Source organism: Octopus bimaculoides, chromosome 16 (assembly GCF_001194135.2).
Source record: "Octopus bimaculoides isolate UCB-OBI-ISO-001 chromosome 16, ASM119413v2, whole genome shotgun sequence".
Classification (NCBI taxonomy): Eukaryota; Metazoa; Mollusca; class Cephalopoda; order Octopoda; family Octopodidae; genus Octopus; species Octopus bimaculoides.
This window is the reverse complement of record NC_068996.1, coordinates 38,729,671-38,750,521: the sequence shown is the minus strand read 5'-3', so window position 1 is coordinate 38,750,521 and position 20,851 is coordinate 38,729,671. Positions and strand designations below refer to the sequence as shown.

The 20,851-nt window shown below is 34.9% G+C and overlaps 1 protein-coding gene across 5 annotated transcripts in view; it reads right to left on the bottom strand.

Annotated features, from left to right (window-relative positions):
- The window catches only part of LOC106883596 (DCN1-like protein 4), a 45,366-nt gene that overhangs the window by 1,327 nt on the left and 23,188 nt on the right, over positions 1–20,851 (bottom strand). For 4 of the 5 annotated variants that reach the window (XM_014934674.2, XM_052973720.1, XM_014934675.2 and 1 more), the window contains exons 2-8: positions 16,847–16,975; positions 14,525–14,613; positions 12,638–12,714; positions 6,628–6,719; positions 5,891–5,999; positions 2,793–2,897; positions 1,202–1,304 (exon numbers count right to left, since the gene is read on the bottom strand). In XM_014934674.2, coding sequence (XP_014790160.1) covers positions 1,202–1,304; positions 2,793–2,897; positions 5,891–5,999; positions 6,628–6,719; positions 12,638–12,714; positions 14,525–14,613; positions 16,847–16,935 — 664 coding nt within the window. In that variant the 5' untranslated portion in view covers positions 16,936–16,975. Of the gene's footprint in view, positions 1–1,201; positions 1,305–2,792; positions 2,898–5,890; positions 6,000–6,627; positions 6,720–12,637; positions 12,715–14,053; positions 14,139–14,524; positions 14,614–16,846; positions 16,976–20,851 lie in introns of those variants that run through there. The other variant, XM_014934676.2, reaches the window with a different exon arrangement.

Sequence of the window (20,851 nt, the reverse complement as noted above, 5' to 3'; positions counted from 1 at the left end):
ATATATATATATATATATATATATATATATAGATACATAATCCGAATGTGATCAATGCCAGAACCACCTGACTGGCTCCTGTGCCAGTGGCATGTAAAAAGCATCCACTACACTCATGAAGTGGTTGGCATTAGGAAGGGCATTCAGCTGTAGAAACATTACCAGATCAGATTGGGAGCCTGGTGCAGCTGCTAGCTTTCCAGACCTCAGTCAGACAGATAGACAGACATATTTTAGATAGATAGACAGATAGATATTATGGAGACAGACAGATAGATATCATAGATAGATAGACACATAGATATAGATAGATAAACAGATAGATATTATAGATAGATAAACAGATAGATATTATAGATAACTTTCTTTATTAGCCACACAAGGCCGAACACAGAGGGGACTAAAGAATGTAGAGCTTTTCTTTTTGAAAATAGAAAAAAAGGAGAAAAATAAAATTCCAATCAAAAGGGATCGTGAGAAAAAAAATAAAAAGACAGATATTATAGATAGACAGACAGACAGACAGACAGACAGACAGGAAAGGGAGACACAGATAGACATATTGAACACAGAAATCCTCTTTCATACCAACATGAGCAGCACTGAAGTCATGCTGTACAAACATTAACTAAAATGTCTAGGATATGTAGTGTGCATGTCTGACTCACATCTCTTCCATATGATCCTTTACATCCAAGAACACCTTCAGCATCAGCTGGATGGCATACGAAAGTGTAAGTTGAAAGACCAGTTGAAGACTAATATAAAGAGGAGCAACATCAACCCTTCAAGAATGGACAGCATGGCTGCCAACTGTTGACTTGCCTGATCTCATTGCTGGAGAGGGATTGCAGATATGGAGAAGAAATGCACTCAGCACTATTAGAAGAAGAAGCCAGAGAAAAGTCCTACATGCAAATTAATACCTGGCATCTTCAACTAAACATTTGTGTCTAGACCGCAATAAAAAGTGCTGCACATCAGGAATCACGTATACAATTAACAAAGAATCTTCAATTGAAGATGGTTATCATCAAATTCTATGGTCAACCACAACTAAGTGAATGGTATGGTGTGTGTGTGTGTGTGTGTGTGTGTTCTTAAAATAACTTTCTTCCTGTTTCAATTCAAATGGTTTTAGTTAGAATTCTTACAAAATTAAAAAGGAAATGGAAAAAGAAAAGTGATCTAAAATACTTACAAGCCCCATCTTCATCATAATTTGAAAGATCTGGGTAGATTGTTCGACTAAATTCCAATATATTACACCATTGGTCCTTGTTTATAACTTTGTATTTTGATTGCTGCAAAGACAAAAAAAAAAAAGATTATTATACACACACATGGAAATGTGCCTGCTATACACAATAATTTAGTGTGTGTGTGTGTGTGTGTGCAAACATGATTACTATATTACAAAACCAAACTAATTATAGTCAGAGAAAAAGCTTATTTACCTCCCACGCTCTCATGAACTTACATACCCATCCATGCCAATTCTCTTATTCACCTTCCTGTAACTCAGTGGGTGAGGGTAATGCCCTGACACACCTTTACAACTATCCTCTTTCCCTTTCAGCTGGGATAAGCATATCTCCCCCACAGCAAGACACCTGTTCCTGTCTTTCAACCATACTTTAACATTTCCTCTTCACCTGGCATAAAGCTATCTCCCTCAATACTATTCACCCCAGCTCAGGTTTAGGTTAACTTAGCAAAGACCAAGGTTCTAGTAAGCAAGAAAACAGACAGGACCTTATCCCATCAGGTAAATGGCCCTGTTTGATATGAAGGACAGGTGTAGAGAGGAATTCTATATGGTGTACCCTGTGCAAGCTATAGACATACAAGAGGTGCAGTGAAATAGTAGGAAGGTTATCAGGGAAAGTAATGTTTGTATGCAGAAAATGCTCAGAAGTCATAAAAGCTACAGACACTTGAGAAATTTTCTCTAATGTCTCAGAGGCTCTCTAGACATAGTGGCTAATTTCTGCAACCTAGGGGACCTAATTAGCAGTGGGGGAAAATGTAAGGAAAATGTAATTACTAGAATAAGAACAGGTTGGAGAAAAATCAGAGAACTTTTACTTCTGTTGGAAACCAAAGGTCTCTCCCCTCAAGTGAAAGGAAGATTGTATGATGCATGTGTACGTAGAGAAATGCTACATGGTAGTGAGACAAGCACTCTGAATGTAGAGGACATGTAAAAACTAAAGAGCAATGAAGCTAGCATGCTCTGCTGGATGTGCAATGTCAGTGTACAGTGTATTGAAAGAAAAGTTAGGCACAAGAGGAATTAGATGTGATGTGCAAGGGAAAAGTTAGGCATAAGGGGAATTGAATGTGATGTGCAATACTACCCCATCCCCACCATTTAGCTGAGGAGGCCTTTTGCTCCTTTTCTGTTCTGTTTTGTCTTGCAAGGTCCTTGGTGACTTCACTAGTGCTGATGGCACCCAGCACATTCTGTAAAGTGGTTGGTATTAAGTAGGCATCCAGCCATAGAAACCCAATCAAAGCTGACTTGGGAGCTCAACACAGCCCCATGGTTCACTGGATTCTGTCTAACCATCCAAATGCCAGCATGAAAAGTAGATGTTAGATGTTGATGGCACACACAAACACACTTGATAGATTTTCACTGCATCAGATTAAAGAAATAAAAACAGAAAAATATTTTATGCACACACACATGAGAGCGACAATGTGTTTATTGAGATGTTTGTTTATATTTATGTGCACATAGATCCCAAACACACCTCTAAACTATAACTCAAGGGCAATTCACTAACCTCTAGAAATTGATGAAAAGAGCTGTGCAATGTCCAATGTTTCCCTAACAACAGTGATAACATTGCTTTAGCAGTTTCTATATCCATGCTTCTCTGGTCTTTGTCCTACAAAATCAGATAAAAGAAAATACATCAACTTTTTATTAATTTTTTTGAATCAATGAGTTATTTTTCACACATTATATACCAAATTAAATAAATGTTCATTTGTAATGGAACTGAGCAAAGTTCCTATGGCATAAATTAAACAAATATTTTTGACCTCTTTCATTGAAACTAGATTGGATTGGATTGCCTAATTTCAGTCAACTGCAGGACGATGGCCTAAGAATATTCTCCCCGCTCAACCAGAGTCTGATGTGAGGGCCATGAATTCAAATTCATGATATCATACAAGTTTGATGAGCCTACTCTGTCACACTGGCTCAACATGGCTTGGCAAAGGAATGTAGTTTTATACTCATACCCCATACAGGGTTTGTTTTATGCAGGAGTGTGTCTTATACACTGACAAATACAATAATGATAGCCAATACAAAACTAAATAAAAATATATTCCACTTTCAATCAATTGTTGATTGAATATACATCAACTTAATAACTATCTAAACATGTGAAGGATGGCCCACATAGTAATCAGTAGAATTGGATTGTTTTATGCAAAAGGAAAATTATAGTGAGATAGGACGCCCCAACGTAAAAGATTGTAAAAGTGAAAGGCATTGTGAGAGACAGAAGAGGTAAGTTGATGTAATCTTGTAAAGACTGTGACTGAGGAAAATATTTGTTTGAACCTTTAAGGAAAAAAAAGTAAATTTTGTCATTGAATGAACAGGTTTCCAAAATGTTTGTAAAAAATACTGGAATATACATTTGGTTGACTTTAGTTTAAAAAAAAAAAAGGAAAAAATAAGTAAATCCTGAATGAACAATTGTTTAAAAGGTGTGTGTAATTGTAAAGCAAAAGCAAAAAGGGAAGTTGCAGTTTCACCTCAGTGCGAAGCTAGAGGTTGTGTAAAAGTTAAAGAAAAGGAATCCATGGTTTCATCTCGCAGCGGGAGCAAGATGGCAGTCTCATTTGCATTGTAATTTTATTCATTTCACATTCATCCTTCATATGTTTTATGTTCCCGCATGTCTTTGTATGTCCCCTCTGTCATTAGGCCTGGTGCCTGTAATAAAGAATCAAGCTAGCAAACCATGCCCTTTTGTTGTTTTTTGAAGAATTCTAGCTGATTTTTGTGCGTAGCTGCCATTGTTGGGTGGTAGTGAAACGATTGAAAAAATGAAAAGTTACGCAGAGGTTACTAGAGGTCAAGCTCCCCTTGACCCACATGTGCTGAAGCCAGAGATGATGGAGTGGAATGAGGAGAAGATAACTGAATATTGTGGTATGATAAAGAAAGAAGAGTCAAATATGAAAATGACCCTGCCAGAGGAGGAAAAGAAATATGGAAAACAAGACGGTCATATTCAGAACATTTTCAAATGTAAATAAGAGAATAGAACACATGCCACAGGAAGAGGTAGAGAAAATCTTGGAGGAACAAATAGGAGAAAGGATAACTTTCTTTACAAGAGGAAGGAAATATGCAACTATAGTAGTAACCTTTGTATCAGAAGAGGAGGCGAAAAAAACAGACAACAGGCTGATACAGGGAGAGTATTGGACGTTGATACCAAACTGTTTGGGCAAAAGAACCGTTAGGATTAGGGTGGGAAGAATCCCGTCAATAGACCCAGAATGGGTCATAGGTGCAATTTTTAATTCAGAGTTGAGGAAGAAAAGTGAAGACCTGAAGATTGGCATAATAAGCTGAACACAACAAGTGAAATTGAAGAAATGTAAAGCAATGGAAGAGGAAACCCTACCCACAATGAGAAATGGAGAAAATTTACCAGTAAAATTACCAGCAAAGGACTTACAAGTACAGAGTTATTCAAACCAGAATCAAGACAACCCAGAATTACGGAAACTTAAAGACATAGACACACAGATGAAACACGTAGAATTAGGGTCAAACGAACACACAGACACACAGATGCAATCACAAGAAATCCCAAAACAGCAGAAATATAGAGACAAAAAGAGACAACATGAAAAACACAAACAAAAAGAAAAATTATAGTAATATACTGAACCCACTGAGGCTGGAGGTGGATGTTGAGCCTTGTGCCTCAGTGGTGAATTATGTGGAAAAGGAGTGGATGAAGTGGTAAGTTGTAATTTAATTAGAAACTGTGAAAAACATTTGGTTGAACTTTTTGGTTTTAAAAAAGTAAAGAAAATAAGTAAATCCAGTATGAACATTAGTTTAAAAAGTTTATAATTGTAAGGTAAAAGCAAAAAGGGAAGTCGCTGTTTCGCTTCAGAGCAAGGGTAGAAATTGTTATGTAAAATGTAAAGGTTTAAAGGAAAAGGAATCCACGGTTTCATCTCACAGCAGGAGTGAGCTGGCTGTCTCATTTGCATTGTAATTTTATTCATTTCACATTCATCCTTTCATGTGTTTTTTGTTCCTGCATATCTGTGTTTAGGCCTTGTGCCAGTAATAAAGATTAAAAAAAAAAATATCAAGCTAGTAAGCCATGCTACTCCAGACTGATGATGAGCAATGACTCTGAAACTAGTCTCTGGATGCTGGTTTTGCTGGGTGGAGGTGCTTGTCTCCATTTTGAAAACTTAAGGACACAGGAAATGTGTCAAGTCCAACAGGAAACGGTGTTTCCTAGGGCTAAATAACAGTAGCATTCTTCCCTTTTATGGGACTATCACATTAAGTTGACAGCATACAACTACTTCTTCGTACCACTACTGCATAAATCTCTCAGAGATTTAGAAATATATTATTTCAATTACAGGGCTGGTTGGTCTTGGCTAAACTAGACTATGCAATGTCATAGTTTATATATTGTTATCATAATTGAAGTTTCTATGTTGTAAAATTCTTTTTAATTATATTTGTCAAATACCAAAGGCTTATGTTATTTCTTTAATTTAAAAACAATGGAATTCACCAGAATATTTGAAGAATTAATATTTAAGTTAAGTTTATTCTTTAATTGTATGCTTTTTACTTTAATTTATAGCCTCTTACCTTAGCAAAATCATAGGCATATCGGTAAATACTTTTAAAATGTACTTGATCATTGAGATATAACCGGATGAAATCTAACTTCTTGCGTAATTTTGAAGTTGTATCACATCTGAAAAAAAAATGAAGGAGATTTAATGAATTAAAAGGGCAAGTATACACTTCTTATAAGCAGCATCATTAATAAAACAATTTTAGTTTGTAACAATAGTTATTGTCTACACTTCTGCATCTCCAAAAATGAATATTTTATCATTCATTAGGTACAAAGACAACACAGTTTGGTTGAAACAGTGTCAATGTAAGTACTTCTATCAACACCCACATCAAAAGATCCTGGTCTCAAACTCAACATGTTAATGAAATATTTGTTGATTATTCAGAGATCTTAACCCAGGCTGCAGTAACTTATATCTAGTCATGAATTACACAAGTTTACAGCTTGAAAACCTAAATAAGCAAAAGTTAAATATATTGTATATTTAATTCATATCATTGAAGTAGATATTCAACTTACACTATTATACTAGTTTATTCTTTTCATCAAAGTGATGAAAAACAAAAGCTATTCAAGTGGAATTTAAACTCGAAAGTTCCAGACAATAAAAAATCTGGTCTGGTTTTTACCTATTGACCATATTTACACTAAACTTTGTAATAATTAAATAAGGTACGTTTTTAAAAGTTATATGTAAAAAAAAAAAGAAAGAAAAAAAAAAAATTAATAAAATTTAGCTTACTGTAGTTCTGACATTCCTTTGAGCCATTCTTGGGATGTAAAAAATCCCATACTTTTAGCTGCAAGCTTCCAAGCAAGTACCAACATTACAATCTAAAAGAAAAAAAAAAAACAAAAAAAAAACAGACAAATTATCTACATCAGAGTTTCCCAACCTATTTTCTCCCAGGCTCCACTATAACTTTCCAGAAAAATGTATACCTTACAGATGAAATGTCCTTAGAGAAATATCCACACTGGAGCATTAGAAGAGCATTATACTGTAGCAAACAGTCTTCAGATGGTATGCTTGGTTGGAGGGATTAGTTTGGCTAGGCTGAGTATAGGTGTAGTATGTTTGCTGTGAAATAAAGATTTTCACAATTTCGTGTCCCACTAAAAAAAAAAATGGGATCCCACCCCATCTTAATTTTACCAAGCCTCACCAGTGGGACATATGTCCCATGTTGGGACTCACTGATCTAGATAGTGAAATAAACATCACAGATGTTTTGCCCCTTTTCAATGGATGAGAGATTTTGTTTACAGTGAGAAAGAATTAAGAAAATAGGCTTAATTACACTGGTAAAAAGGACATCCAAAACTTTAGTCCAAGCATTAATTTCAACATATAGGAGAATTTCAGTTGAAAGAGAAATTGTTGAAGTTTCAAGCAGATTAATAGCCTCTGCTAGGTGTCCTTTTTTTCAAGTGAAATGTAGGATTTACTAAGGGTTGAATAAAATCCAAGAAAGGAGGAACCTTGCAAGCATGGCACACTTCCACAAAAGCATCAGGTGAAAGTATGCAGAAGCTTATAAAAAAGACATATGTATGCATGGGTGTGTGAGAAAAAGAGAGAGAGAGAGAGAGAGAGAGAGAGAGAAAGAGAGAGTGAGAGAGAGAGAGAAAGAGAGAGAAAGACTATGTTTAAGTTTACACTAAATAAAAACCACATGCTATGTTTATGTTGTGTCTCTTTATGTCCTCTGAGCAGTTTGATCAATGGAAATTGATATAATTGAAATAAGTACTGAGACTAATATGACTGAGTAAAACCTTTAAGGATAGTGCCCCAGTGCAGCTACAATTCAATCATTAAAACCAGTAAAAGAGTAAAAAAAGTTAAGTGTTTAAAAAAAAAATGTAACTCTGACACTATATCTTCAATAGTTATAACAATAATATTCACACACATGCATCATCACATCTATTTTGTTTCTTAAAACTACATTTCAAAATTAGGAAACAGTTAAATTCAATAAAAAATGTTTTATTTTTGCCCAAAAGATCTCTGCTAAGGAAATATAAACAAAGGCGATTTCAAGTTGATACCACAGAACCAGCTAGTTTCAATGACAGCTCAAGGCTGCAAAAAAAATGCTTTTAGATTTTGAGCTCTGTAAAAAAAGGGAAAAAAAAAAGCATACATATACACACACACACAAATAAAGGGTACACATTTATACATGTCTTCCCATTTAAGCCCTCACATATACATTCACTGACATAAATCATCATCATCATCATATAATGCCTGTTTCCATGCTGGCATAGGTCAGATGATTTGATAGGGGCCAACTAGGTAGAAGACTGCACCAGGTTACCCTGTCAGTTTTGGCAGGGTTTTTACAGCTACACACAAACATATATTATCAAATCAGTACATAACCTTTGCATAAAGATTGAAGCTTATTGTGACTAAAATAAAAATCAAAAGGGTAAATTTGACAGCTGTCCAAATTTTTTGAATAAATTTAAAAAGCCACTGCTGGCCATATTTTCAGGAAACAAGTCTACTAGCTAAAGACATGTGTCTAGCTACTAGCATTAATTGGGAAATACATTCAAACACTTAATATTTCTGACCCACAAGCTGCAAATATAAGCTATGAGTGGGTTTGGCTTTGGGTAAAAGAAAATGCAGGAGGATCAGTTAATTATGTTTTTATTCAACATATTTCCCTCTCAGATTCATACACTGTAACAGTCCTTCAGTTTCTCTAAGTCCTGTAAAAGAACTAAAGGTTGAGCCTCCAACCAGCCCTTTCATGATACACTTAAAGCCAGGAACTTTCTAGCACCCCCTTGTATATAATTTACTAACATTAGTATCTAGTACCTCTGTCTTACTAATAAGTGTTTTGTAACTTATGTTTGAGGCTAAAATTCTTCCATAAGCAAAATTTTGTTCCTCTGATACCACTTGGTATCAAGAAATATATGTATGTAAACACACATACATACATATCGATATAATGCTATACAATTGTTTGATTATTCTAAAATATCCATAGTTTTATCATGAGTATAAAAGTATGTCTTTGATAAAGATGGATGTACTGAAGTATTCATACAATTGCATTAATATGGAAAGATTTTTTCTGTATAGACTATTTTGTTTGATATTTAGTCACATTCCCTATTTTAAATAAGTCCCTTTTAAACTGTCAAATCCATAACCAACAGCAAGAGCCTAGTGACAGTTCATAAAATAATTCATGAATTTTAAGGCACCAAGATGATTTATACATTCAAAAATCCACACACAAACACTCCAACTAATTTAAACATGGATTCAACAATCAGAGAAAATCAGCACTCTCATTTGTCTTTTTCTTACTTCCAGCATTAAAAAAGAGGCCTATACCAAGATTATGGCCTATTATTATCAAGAAACTACAATCTACAGAGGACTGACAGAATCAAAGATAACCTACTTTTGTTCTTCAAAGAAGTTTGGTTTCACTATCATTATTGAGGCCAACATTCATGAAGTGGGCTTCCTAGATCTAGCACAAGACCATTCTTATTCACTCTGATATCCTGTTAGGAAATCAAATGAGTCTTTACACTACATATGCTTTCTATCTAACCACCAGAAAAACAATAATCTTGTTTAGAACATTTCGCTTAGAAACCCAAAATTTTTCCACCATTATACAAATATTTAATTAATCAGCATCATACTACAATGGAGTCCTGTCTATAGGAGTGGTTAACAATATCATAGATATGATAGAGTTTTTTATAACACTCAAAAATTTTCTTCCTGCAGTGTGATGTAGTCTGTAAGAGCTGAAGTTATCCAATTAAGCTAACATATACAAGAATACCAATTATAAATATGTTAATCCTACTAACTGCTCTTTAGACCATAAATGCATTAATCATCTAATCTTCCAATATAATGTTACCGCTAATTCAATTATGAATTAAAAGCAGCATTAGTGTTGTAAATAGTTGAAAATGATTACCAATATTTACACACACACACACACACATACATATATGTTGGTCCTACTTCTTCACCATTTAAACTATATCGCAACAAACACATTCACACATTTAGGAACTTGAATAGAAAGAAATGAAACCAATGTAAAAAGCAACCAGTCAACTCTGCAGAATGATTGGTGTTAGGAAGGGCATCCAGCCATAAAAACCCTGCCAAAACAGACACAGTAGCATAAGGTAGTTTTTCTACCTGGCCAGCTCCTGTCAACCGTCCTACCCATGTATGCAAAGAAGATGGATGTTAAACAATGATGTAAACATGTTAAATGGTAAGAATACTAACGATATGCTCAAATGATCTGAACACTACTGAGTATTTTCTATAATGTGCATCACTGGCTCTACCTGCTGACTCTTATCTTGACCTTCTTGTATCTGGAGAGTTTGCTCTGGCACCCAATCTCTACCATTTCATCTTCTTCCCAGCTGCTTCCATTCACCTTTATAATGTTGGGTATTGCTTCTGTAACAAGACATCTTACTTGTCCCTCTATTATACCCTAGTCTCTCAACAACTAACATGAAGTCACCTCCCCTTCTCAAATACTCCTCACCTCACTTAGTTTTGGGCTTTTTCTCCCCCCCCCCCGTTCTTTTCTTGTCTTGCAAGGTTCTTGACAACACCATTAGTGACAATGGTGCTAAGAAAGCACCCAGTACACACTGTAAGAGAGGACACAGACAGTGCATTGGGGGGAGGGGTTTTTTCTCAAAGAGTATAAGAGAAGATTAGAGATGAATGGTGTAGAGGTGAATGTTGTGATGAATAAGGGTGAAGATGTGGTGAGGAGAAATATCAGTATGGAAGTGGGGAGAGAAAGAGAGAGAGAGAGATAAGTGGTTTGGGAAGGAGGATAGACAGAAGGGACGGAGAAGATGTGCAAGGCATAGGAATGGTGAGAAAGAGATATAGGAGTACATAAGAGCAGCTACAGTGAATGGGGTGTGATGGTAGATGTGAGAGGGTGATGAGAATGATGGCAGATATAAGAGTTAAGACTGAGTAGGGCAGAGGAGAGAGATAAGTGAAGGCAGGGCTGGAAAGGAAGAGAGGGTAATGAGAATGGGAGAGGGAGAGAGATTCTGGTGGGGTAAGAGACAGTGCAATACTTAACAAAGTGGACACTTTCAAGTACCGAGGTTCCACTTTTATCAGATACATACACACACGTATATATATATATATATATATATATATATATATATATATATATATATATATATATATATATATATATATATATATATATATATATATATATACATACATAAATGAAGCTCCAATGAAGCTATAGAGTGTTACACAAGCACTCAGCTCTGCATGCATTGCATCTTATAGTAGAAACAGCTGTAAGCTAATGAAGTTCATTACATAATTTCATGTTCCCTTGTCACACACACATTATATATATATATATAAGTTCAAAAAAACACAAAAAACAATAACAAAAAAACAACAAAGTGAGGATGTGATACAGATAGTATATATATATATATACACACACACACACACACACACATGCAAGTTGCATTCCAAAAGGTTTGAGACTTTTTTTAAGAGAGGCACTTATAACTGTCTTAGATTATAGTAATTTTAGTACAACATTACTAAACATCTGATAAGTTGACCTACAAACGGTTTTTATTTGAGAGTGAAGGAGATGGGTATAATAGCACTTTTGATACACCCTACTAAACACTGCTTGTCACAACTGATTAATTTGCAGAATACAGTCAGGATGTGACGACAATTTAGAAGCTTGCTATGCAATAAAGTTCTATGGTAAACTGGACAAAAATGCTACAGAAACTCAAGAGATGCTCCAGACTGCTTATGGATCAACTTGCATGAAATGAGCATCTGTTTTTGAAGGCACACAAGGTTCTTACAAGTTACTTGGTGACCCTGACAGTTCTAGTGCCAAGTAAAAAGCATCCAGTTCACACTGTACAGTGGTTGGCATTTGGAAGGGCATCCAGCTGTAAAAACCATGCCAAAACTAACCTTGCCTGTGCCACACAAAAAGCACTCAGTCCACTGAGCTGGATGTGTTAGGAAGGGCATCCAGCTGTAAAAAAAAAAAGCCAAAGCAGACACCAAACTCTGGTGCAGTCTTCTGCCTAACCAGCTCTTGTCAAACCATCTAACCCATGCCAGCATGGAAAGCAGATGTTAAATGATTTTATATATATACACAAACACACATACTTATATACACATATACATACATTTTATTTATATATATATATATATATATGCAGAATTCTTTCTTTCTTGTTTCTTCAAATCCCTTCCCTCACACTGTTAGTTTCTCTACTAGACCTTCTGACAAAACACCCCAGTCCTTTCCATCATACATCAATTTCTTTCAACACCTTACTTGAAACTGCGATTTTTTCCTCTTTGTCTGCCCTCTTTCATGGTGCTCTGTAGTCTTGCCAGTTTCAAGGTGACTTCACTAGTGTTGGTGCCGTGGTTGGTATTTGAAAGGGTATTCATTTGTAGAAATGAATGCCAAAGCCAAGATACTGAAGCAAAACAGCATGCACCAGATCCTAGGATCCTACTGGACCACTCAATCCATAGCAGCATTGAAAGCAGATTTAAAATGATGATGATGATGATGACATATATGTGTGTGTATGTGTGTGTGTGTGTGTAAATACACACACACACACAGTATTATAGTATGTAAAAAGAAGGGATAACATGCTGACATATTTCAGTTGCTTACATTTTCTGGTTCTACTCCAATATCTTCACAAAATTTTTCCATACCTTCTGGACAAATCACATCATCATCCGCTCCTTCTGATAAAAAAAAAAAAGTATAATACTTCTAAGTTGAATTAATAACCTCAATTTATATTTTAATGCATAAACCATTTTGCATTCAGATTATTCTGTCAAATATAATAATTATTTATTCACATTGTTTTGAATCAATCATGTATTATCTCATAGCTGTGAGATTTCCATGATGTGATTGTTTAGTTTTAGAATGACATTGTAAGGTCAGTGTGAGAGGTCATATCAAGCTGGTTTGAACATAAAACAGGTAGAATATTTGGACCAGATATGGCTGACTTAACCCTTTAGCATTCAGATTACTCTGTTAAATGCAATGCTTATTTATTCACATTGTTTTGAATTAATCATGAATTATCTTTAAGTGTTGAGATTTTAATGATGTGATTGCTTATTTTTAGAAGGACATTGTAGGGTAGGTGTGAGAGACTGCATCTAGCTGGTTTGAATATAAAACATGTAGAATATGCAGGACAGATATGGCCAGTCTGAATGCTAAAGGGTTAAAATAATGATTTAATTATATTATTTTATGCCTGTATTTGTATGTGACTGTGTGTGTGTGTATCTATATGTATAGATGTGAACTAGCTGAGTAGACAAGATAGACTGCCAACTCTAGTGTCATGAATTCAAGACTATCACCAACCAAATTCAGGCCATGACTGGCTAACATATATGTCGCATTTCACCAATTAGTAGAGAATATAAATCTAGAAATGTTGTAAAGTATAATGCCTTATTTACAGAGAGGATTATATTTAATATTATGTACCACAGTAAGACAGTGAGCTGGCAGAATCATTAGCATGCCAGACAAACTGTTAAGCAGCATTTCATCTGTCCTTAAGTTGAGTTCAAATTCCACCAAGGTTGACTTTGCCTTTCATCCCTTTCAGAGTTGATAGGAAAAGTACCAGCAGGGCACTGGGATTGATGTAATCAAGTTATCCCCTCTCCCAAAATTGTTGACCTTGTGCCGAAATTTGAAACCAATTTTATGTACCAGAGTGATAAGAAGCTTGAATGGTTACTGAGATACATTTAAATATAACAAAAACTTGAATTCTCAAAATGAAGGACTGGAATACACTAGAATTAGTGAAAATAGTGATGGTAAGTTCAACAAAGGTTCAATTGTTTCAGAAATAGATAAAACTATCAGAGATTGGCTAATAAGGAATTTCAGAAATCTATTTAATAATGATTTTTGAACAATCATTTATTATAATTCTTGAACATTTTTTTTTTTTTTTTTAAATGAATCACTACGAGATGTCCAAAAAAATAAATAATTTAAACTGACTATATTTCATTGGAACGTAAGAAGATTTTCACTGACCCAATAAGTTATGGTCCCAGTTCCATAACATGCTGTTGTTTCCAGGGCAAGTATTTTGCAGAACAGGTAAGAAGAGTCAGAACAGCTGAATCAATAAGATATATCGGTTTAGTTGCTGAAGAATTATATGTTTGTATCTCATCCCTTGTATATTAAAACCATATTCTAGGCCAAGCACTGAATAATTAACCCCATTTTCATTAACCTGGCAGCAGAACATGTAAGGACAAAAGGGAGCAACTCAGTGAAGCATAAAACTAACTTGAAAGTAATGAGTGGTTTAGTGGTTTGCATACAAACTATATATCATTTTCACATGTGGTCAAAATATACTGCAAAATAATGTTCACAATGTCACAATGACAGAAAGATAAAAAAAGAAAAGATACCTCTTGCAAAATGTAATATAAAATAATGAGGACACAAGTATGATGCCTCAATAAGAAATAATTATATAAAAAGCAATCTCACCAGAGCCAGAGTATTCTTGAAACCATGCTAAACATCTTTTCTTAGAAAAAGTATCAACTACTTCGTCATTCATTAGGTCCTTTTTTGGCCTGCAAATAAAGAATATAATTCATTTCTTGTAAGCAAATAAAGAGTATAATTCATTTCATGTAAGACATTTGATGAAACATTTTCACAACATGTATCATTTAATCTGGGTCAGTTAGCAATTACTCAACATCATCATCTGTTGGTCTTCCCTGTTCAACAATTTGATGGAATCCAGTGAATCAAGCGACTGCATTGAGCTCCCAAGCCTACTTTGGCATGGTTTCTACTGTTGGATGCTAACGACCTTACAGAGTGTACTGGATGCATTTTTATTATGACACTGACCCTAGTGAGGTCACCAAGTAGCTTGCAAGCCAAAAGAAAAGTCCTCCTTTGTCTGAATGTGGTTTTAATAGAGAGGGCGATTGCTTCATGCCAGGTGGTGAAAGGCTGAAGTATAACAGAAGAAATCAGGTCAGTTTGAACATAAAGCAGGTAGAATATTTGGGCTGGATGTGGCCAGTTTAAAGGATGAGGGATTAAGGAATTTTGTGCTGGTATTGTACATCAAAGTACTTGTAAATGAAAAGTAAGAAGTTCTGAAATTTCCTGTATCTAAAAATTTGAAGCTGACCAATAATAAAGTTATGCTATTGATAAATGAGTGGATATAATTGGAAGTTCTACAATTTAACTGAAAAGAGAGAGAGATTAAACGACTTTAACTTATTGAAATTTGAAAGCTAGTAATCTGCTTTATTCAAACAGAAAAATACTTGACATGAGAAAAAAACAATGCTGTTTTTGTTTATTCACAACACTACTTCACCTTAGTAAAATTATTTACAGGATTGATCAACAGCATTCAAAAACGCTAAACAATTCACATCCCCACTAACTTAAACCTGGTTTAACACCAATACATTTCAGTTCTATATTCAAGAGATGAGGAATTATGTACATTAGACGGATATTTGTCCTCATCTTGTTTGTTGTTAACACAACGTTTCAGCTGATATACCCTCCAGCTTTCATCAGGTGTCTTGGGGAAATTTCGAACTTGGGTTCTCATTCCTAAGGTATTTTTCAATATTATTATTATTATCATTATTATTATTCATGTCACTGCCTGGAATCGAACTTAGAATCTTGGAGTTAGTAGCTCTTGCTCTTAACCACTATGCCACTGGCATATGGCATAGTGGTTGAAAGCGCAGGCTACTAACCCTAAGATTCTGAGTTTGATTCCAGGCAGTGACCTGAATAATAATAATAACATCGACAAATACCTTAGGAATGAGAACCCAGGTTCGAAATTTTCCCAAGACACCTGAAGAAGGCTGGAGGGTATATCAGCCGAAATGTTGTGTTAACAACAAACAAGATGGGGCCAAATATCCATCAAATGTAAATAATGTACCAATACATTTGTTTATTTGTTCACCGTAGTTTTACTGCATCCATCTGTCTTCTAACATCTTAATAATCAAATTTAATCCTTAAACTAATGAATAATGTGGTAAATCTTTTCCATGTTAATCTTTCTAGCTTTTACCAAAGAACAATATTTTTTATCAGAACCATAATTATTATGATGCTTTTGGTATCATCTTCCACACCAAGTTTCCTAAGCAATGTTTTTTATCAAATCTGTCTATTAAGTATTTGTTAAGGAAGGCAGTATATTCATATAAGTACTGTGTTGAATTATTCAGAGTAGCTTTTTTCTGTTTTACTTCAATTATAAAAGGCATAGCTTCATTAATTCAGAATGCTTTCTTCAAATATTTTTATAATTTCATCCTCAAGCATAAAGTTAAAGCATTAAACAAAAATAAAAGATAAAGGTAATATTTAAAGAAAACATTTTCTCCCTGAAATAAATAGAATGATAATTATTAAATGTATTATGAAACTCCTTGGATTATCCACCATCATCTTTTAGGGTGACTGCCTGGACATATGTAACTCTTCCATGCCAGATGTCCTGATCAAGCAATGTGGCTTGAACATCTGATTTGGGTTTTAGTCACATTCGTCTTTCATTAGCTGAAATGCCTCATTTGTACATACCATGATTACATATGATAGCAGTAGTTTGCTCAGCATCTAGTGATATTTGCCATTGATTCAGTAAGTTCATTTGCTGAAATAGTTTACATACACCACGCTGTATCCCATAATTTCAACTTACTCTGGTTTGAGTGGTTACATGCTAAGACAGATAATTAATTGTTCTCAAAGTATGTTTTATTAACATAATTCCCAGTGAAATGTTAGTGGTTAACTTACCAAGATGCAATCTTCTTAGCTCTTATGTCATTTAAATCTCCTATATTTCTCTCAGTGTCAGGTGAGCGTCGACGACGACGAGGTGGCATTTCAAGATCAGATATATTAGAAATTATTTTCACTCAGAACCTATAAAAACACAAATTTTAAAATCAGTGTTAAGACTTGTTAATAAGAGTGGATATTTGCTAATTTAATGTTAATGGATACATGTAGTTGCCAATGAGTTAGAATTTAGTTCTCCACAAACTATACCCATTCAATGCTGCTTTAAGAAAAAGAATCATAAGTGTCACATCATCATTTGATGCATTATACAACTCTATCAAATAATGTAAAAAGAAACAATATTTATTTTTTACTTTTGGTATCATCTACCACACCAAGTTTCTTAAGCAATGTTTTTTATCAAATCTGTCTATTAAGTATTTGTTAAGGAAGGCAGTATCTTCATATAAGTACTGTGTTGAATTATTCAGAGTAGCTTTTTTCTGTTTTACTTCAATTATAAAAGGCATAGCTTCATTAATTCAGAATGCTTTCTTCAAATATTTTTAGAATTTCATCCTCAAGCATAAAGTTAAAGCCTTAAACAAAAATAGACTGTGGCCATACTGAGGCAATACCTTGAAGGATTTAGTTGAATGGGTGGCTTATAAAGCTAATTTTGGCATGAGATCCATGGTTACAATGGTGGTACATAATAAGAGAGTCAAGACCTGGTGGGGCTCTTGCTTTTTAAGCATCCCTCCTCCCATTAGCTTCAATGATCATTTCTGATTCTGATTGCTGTAACTCCACAGTATACAACACTACAGTAAGTGATCTTGAGTGTGTCTTTGTATCTCTTCTTTGGTCCACTACATGACTATTAGTTCACCAAAGATCTGTTTGGGTAATCTGAAGTTGGGCATACCCATTCACACACACACACACACACACACACTTATCAATACACATAACTAAACCAACAGGGGAATTATAAAGAAATTTTATGCATGGAAGCTAAACCTAGAATCAAGAAACCTCAAGATAAACAGAGAAAAGACTAAAGTTTGGTGTCTTCAGGGAAATGGCCTTGTTCAATATGCAGTAAAGGAATATACATAAACTGCATATATGATACCCAAAGTGATATCTTTTGTTACCTATAGGATGTAATTAGCAGGGGAAGTGGTTGTTCCAAAAGTATAACAGCCAGTCTAAGAACACATTGGAAAACTGTTCAGGGAACTTCTACCCCTATTGGCAACAAAGTTCATTTCCCTCAGAATGAAAAATAGATTTTACGACACATGTATTATAACTGCAAAGTTGCATGGTACTGAGACATGGAACTTGAATGCAGGAGACTTGAGAAGAATGGAAAGAAATGCAGCTAGCATACTTTGTTGGATGTGTAATGTAAGTGTGCATGAACAATAAGTTATAAACACATTGATGGATAAACTGCACATAAGACAAATCAAATGTAATGTGCAAGAATGAAGACTGAATGAAGACGTGATGTATATGAATGAGGATAGCTGTATTAAGTGCTGATCACTCTATATGGATGGAGCTTATGGAACCCAAGATAACGACCAGGACAAAGTAGTTAAGGACTTTGAACCTTGCAGAAATGAGAAAGGTCTGGAATGACTGGCAATTTTCAATACTGTAAAAGACCTGCCCATTTTGGTAAAACTGATATTCTGGAAGCACAATGTATATATGTACATGCATAACTACTCACACCACCTAATTTCCTCCTGAAGATATTCCTATCACTCATCATCACTCTAATTGCACTATTTTGTTGCTGTAATTAAAAGTTAGCAGAACTGCATGCTTCCCAGCTATTCAACAATACCATTAATACTTCTTACTATATTTCATTCTCAATACTGTTATCTCCACTCTCGTGTTATATTGGTCACCCTCCTGAGCAACCAAATGACCTCTTCTCCACAACCATGTCTCTCCTTCTTCCCATTCACTATGCCAAGCTACTCTTACGACCTACCTAACCATCAGTCGTCTCTCTCTCTCTTTCTCATCTTCCTACCCTCTCTCATTCTTTCTCTGTCTATAGTAACATTAATACCAAGAGGTAGTATTTATCCCCACTTTATCAAGAATGTTCTGTGAGAACAAACTTTACTGCAGTAGATACCATGAAAGAAGCTCTCATATTGGCTTTTGGTGCAAAATGTATGCTTGTTTATATCACTAGCAGGAAGATAAATTCCCACAACTCCAGCTTCGAGACTACCAGAAAAACATGATCTCAACCTTCCTTGGTCTTGTCAATGATGGACACTTGACCACTAGAGATAGCAGTGACTTGTCTCCATACCAGCAATATATAGAAAAACAGTACATGTGCTGGTGTTGCAATTAACCAGTGATTTGGTGATTTTGGCACTGAAGATGGTGATTTATCTCCGTGCTACTAATATTAAAAAAATGTACACTTTGCATCAAAAGCCAACAGAGTTTCTTTCATGGTATCTATCATAGTATAGTTTGTTCTAACAGAACATCCACATGTTAAAGCAGAGATAAATATTATTTCTCAGTATTAATACTACCTCTGTCGCTAATATACATTAATACTATAATAACTATTCTGCTGCTCTTTGTTTAACAGTCAACCTTAAGTAATCAACACTTTTTATACAACTGTCCTCATGCATCCACATTATATGACCATACCAATGCAGTCTTCTTTCTTGCATACATCTGATGCCTCTTATGCTCAACTTTTCTCTCAACACATATGTACTTTGTTGAATATACACACTGGTATTGTACATTTTCTGATTTTCTCAACTCCTCTGCATTCATGGTCCAAATTTCACAACCTGTTTTACCACACACAAGCATTATACAATCTGTTTTTCATTATGAGAGAGAAGCCCTTTGTTGCCAACAAAGGTAATAGCTCTCTGAATTTACTTCAGCCAGTACTACTTCCAGCAACTATGCTTTCAGAGCATCCTCGTCCAGTCACTTAGATCACCTAGGTAACAGAAATTGTCTACCACTTTTATGGATCTTCCTGGGCAGACATGAAAAAGTTTATCTTGTGAGTTTTCAACATTTATTGCACCAATGCATCTGCCACAAACAAAGTCTATTTTCTCTGTTAACCTTCCTGTGATTCTCCTACACCAGAGGTTCTCAAACTTTTTTATCCACTGCCCCCCCCCCCCCATGGACACATTATACCCTCACCGCTATTTTTATGTATGAATAAATATTTTCTGTTTTACTAATCTATATATATATATATATATATATATACTATGAATCATTTGATATTTGATATAATTTGTATACAATATTACAATAAATTCATAGCATCCCCCAATCCACTGCCTTCCTCCCAACACCTTTTTCTCTACTGCCCCCTTAGGCACCAGTGCCCACTTGGACCATCTCAACACCCACCCAGGGGCAGTAGCACCCACTTTGAGAACCTATGCCCTACACCTTTCATGTCTCCATCAGTTTGCCCAGAATACAGTCACTGTATAGAATTTCTGCCAACATATTTTCGACATATTGAACAGGGCCATTTATACATACACACACACATATGTACATATATATATATATATATATATATATATGCATTTATACATACATATACAAAAAATGATGTATACAAGAACAGGTATGGCTGTGTAGTAGGAAATTTGCTTGCTTCTGAAACCATATAGTTACAGGTTCATTCACACTGTAGCACCTTATCAAGTGTCTTCCACAAACATAGGATACATATTGACATACACATGATGGGCATTTTCAATTTCCATCACCAAATCCACTGACAAGGTTTGGCTTGGCCCAAGGTTATAATGGAAAACACTTGATCACGGCACCAGTGGGACTGAACCTGAGACCATATGTTTGGAAAGCAAACTTCTTACCACACTGCTATGTCTATTCCTTGAATACATATTTTTTGCATATATATATATATATATATATATATATATATATATATATATATATATA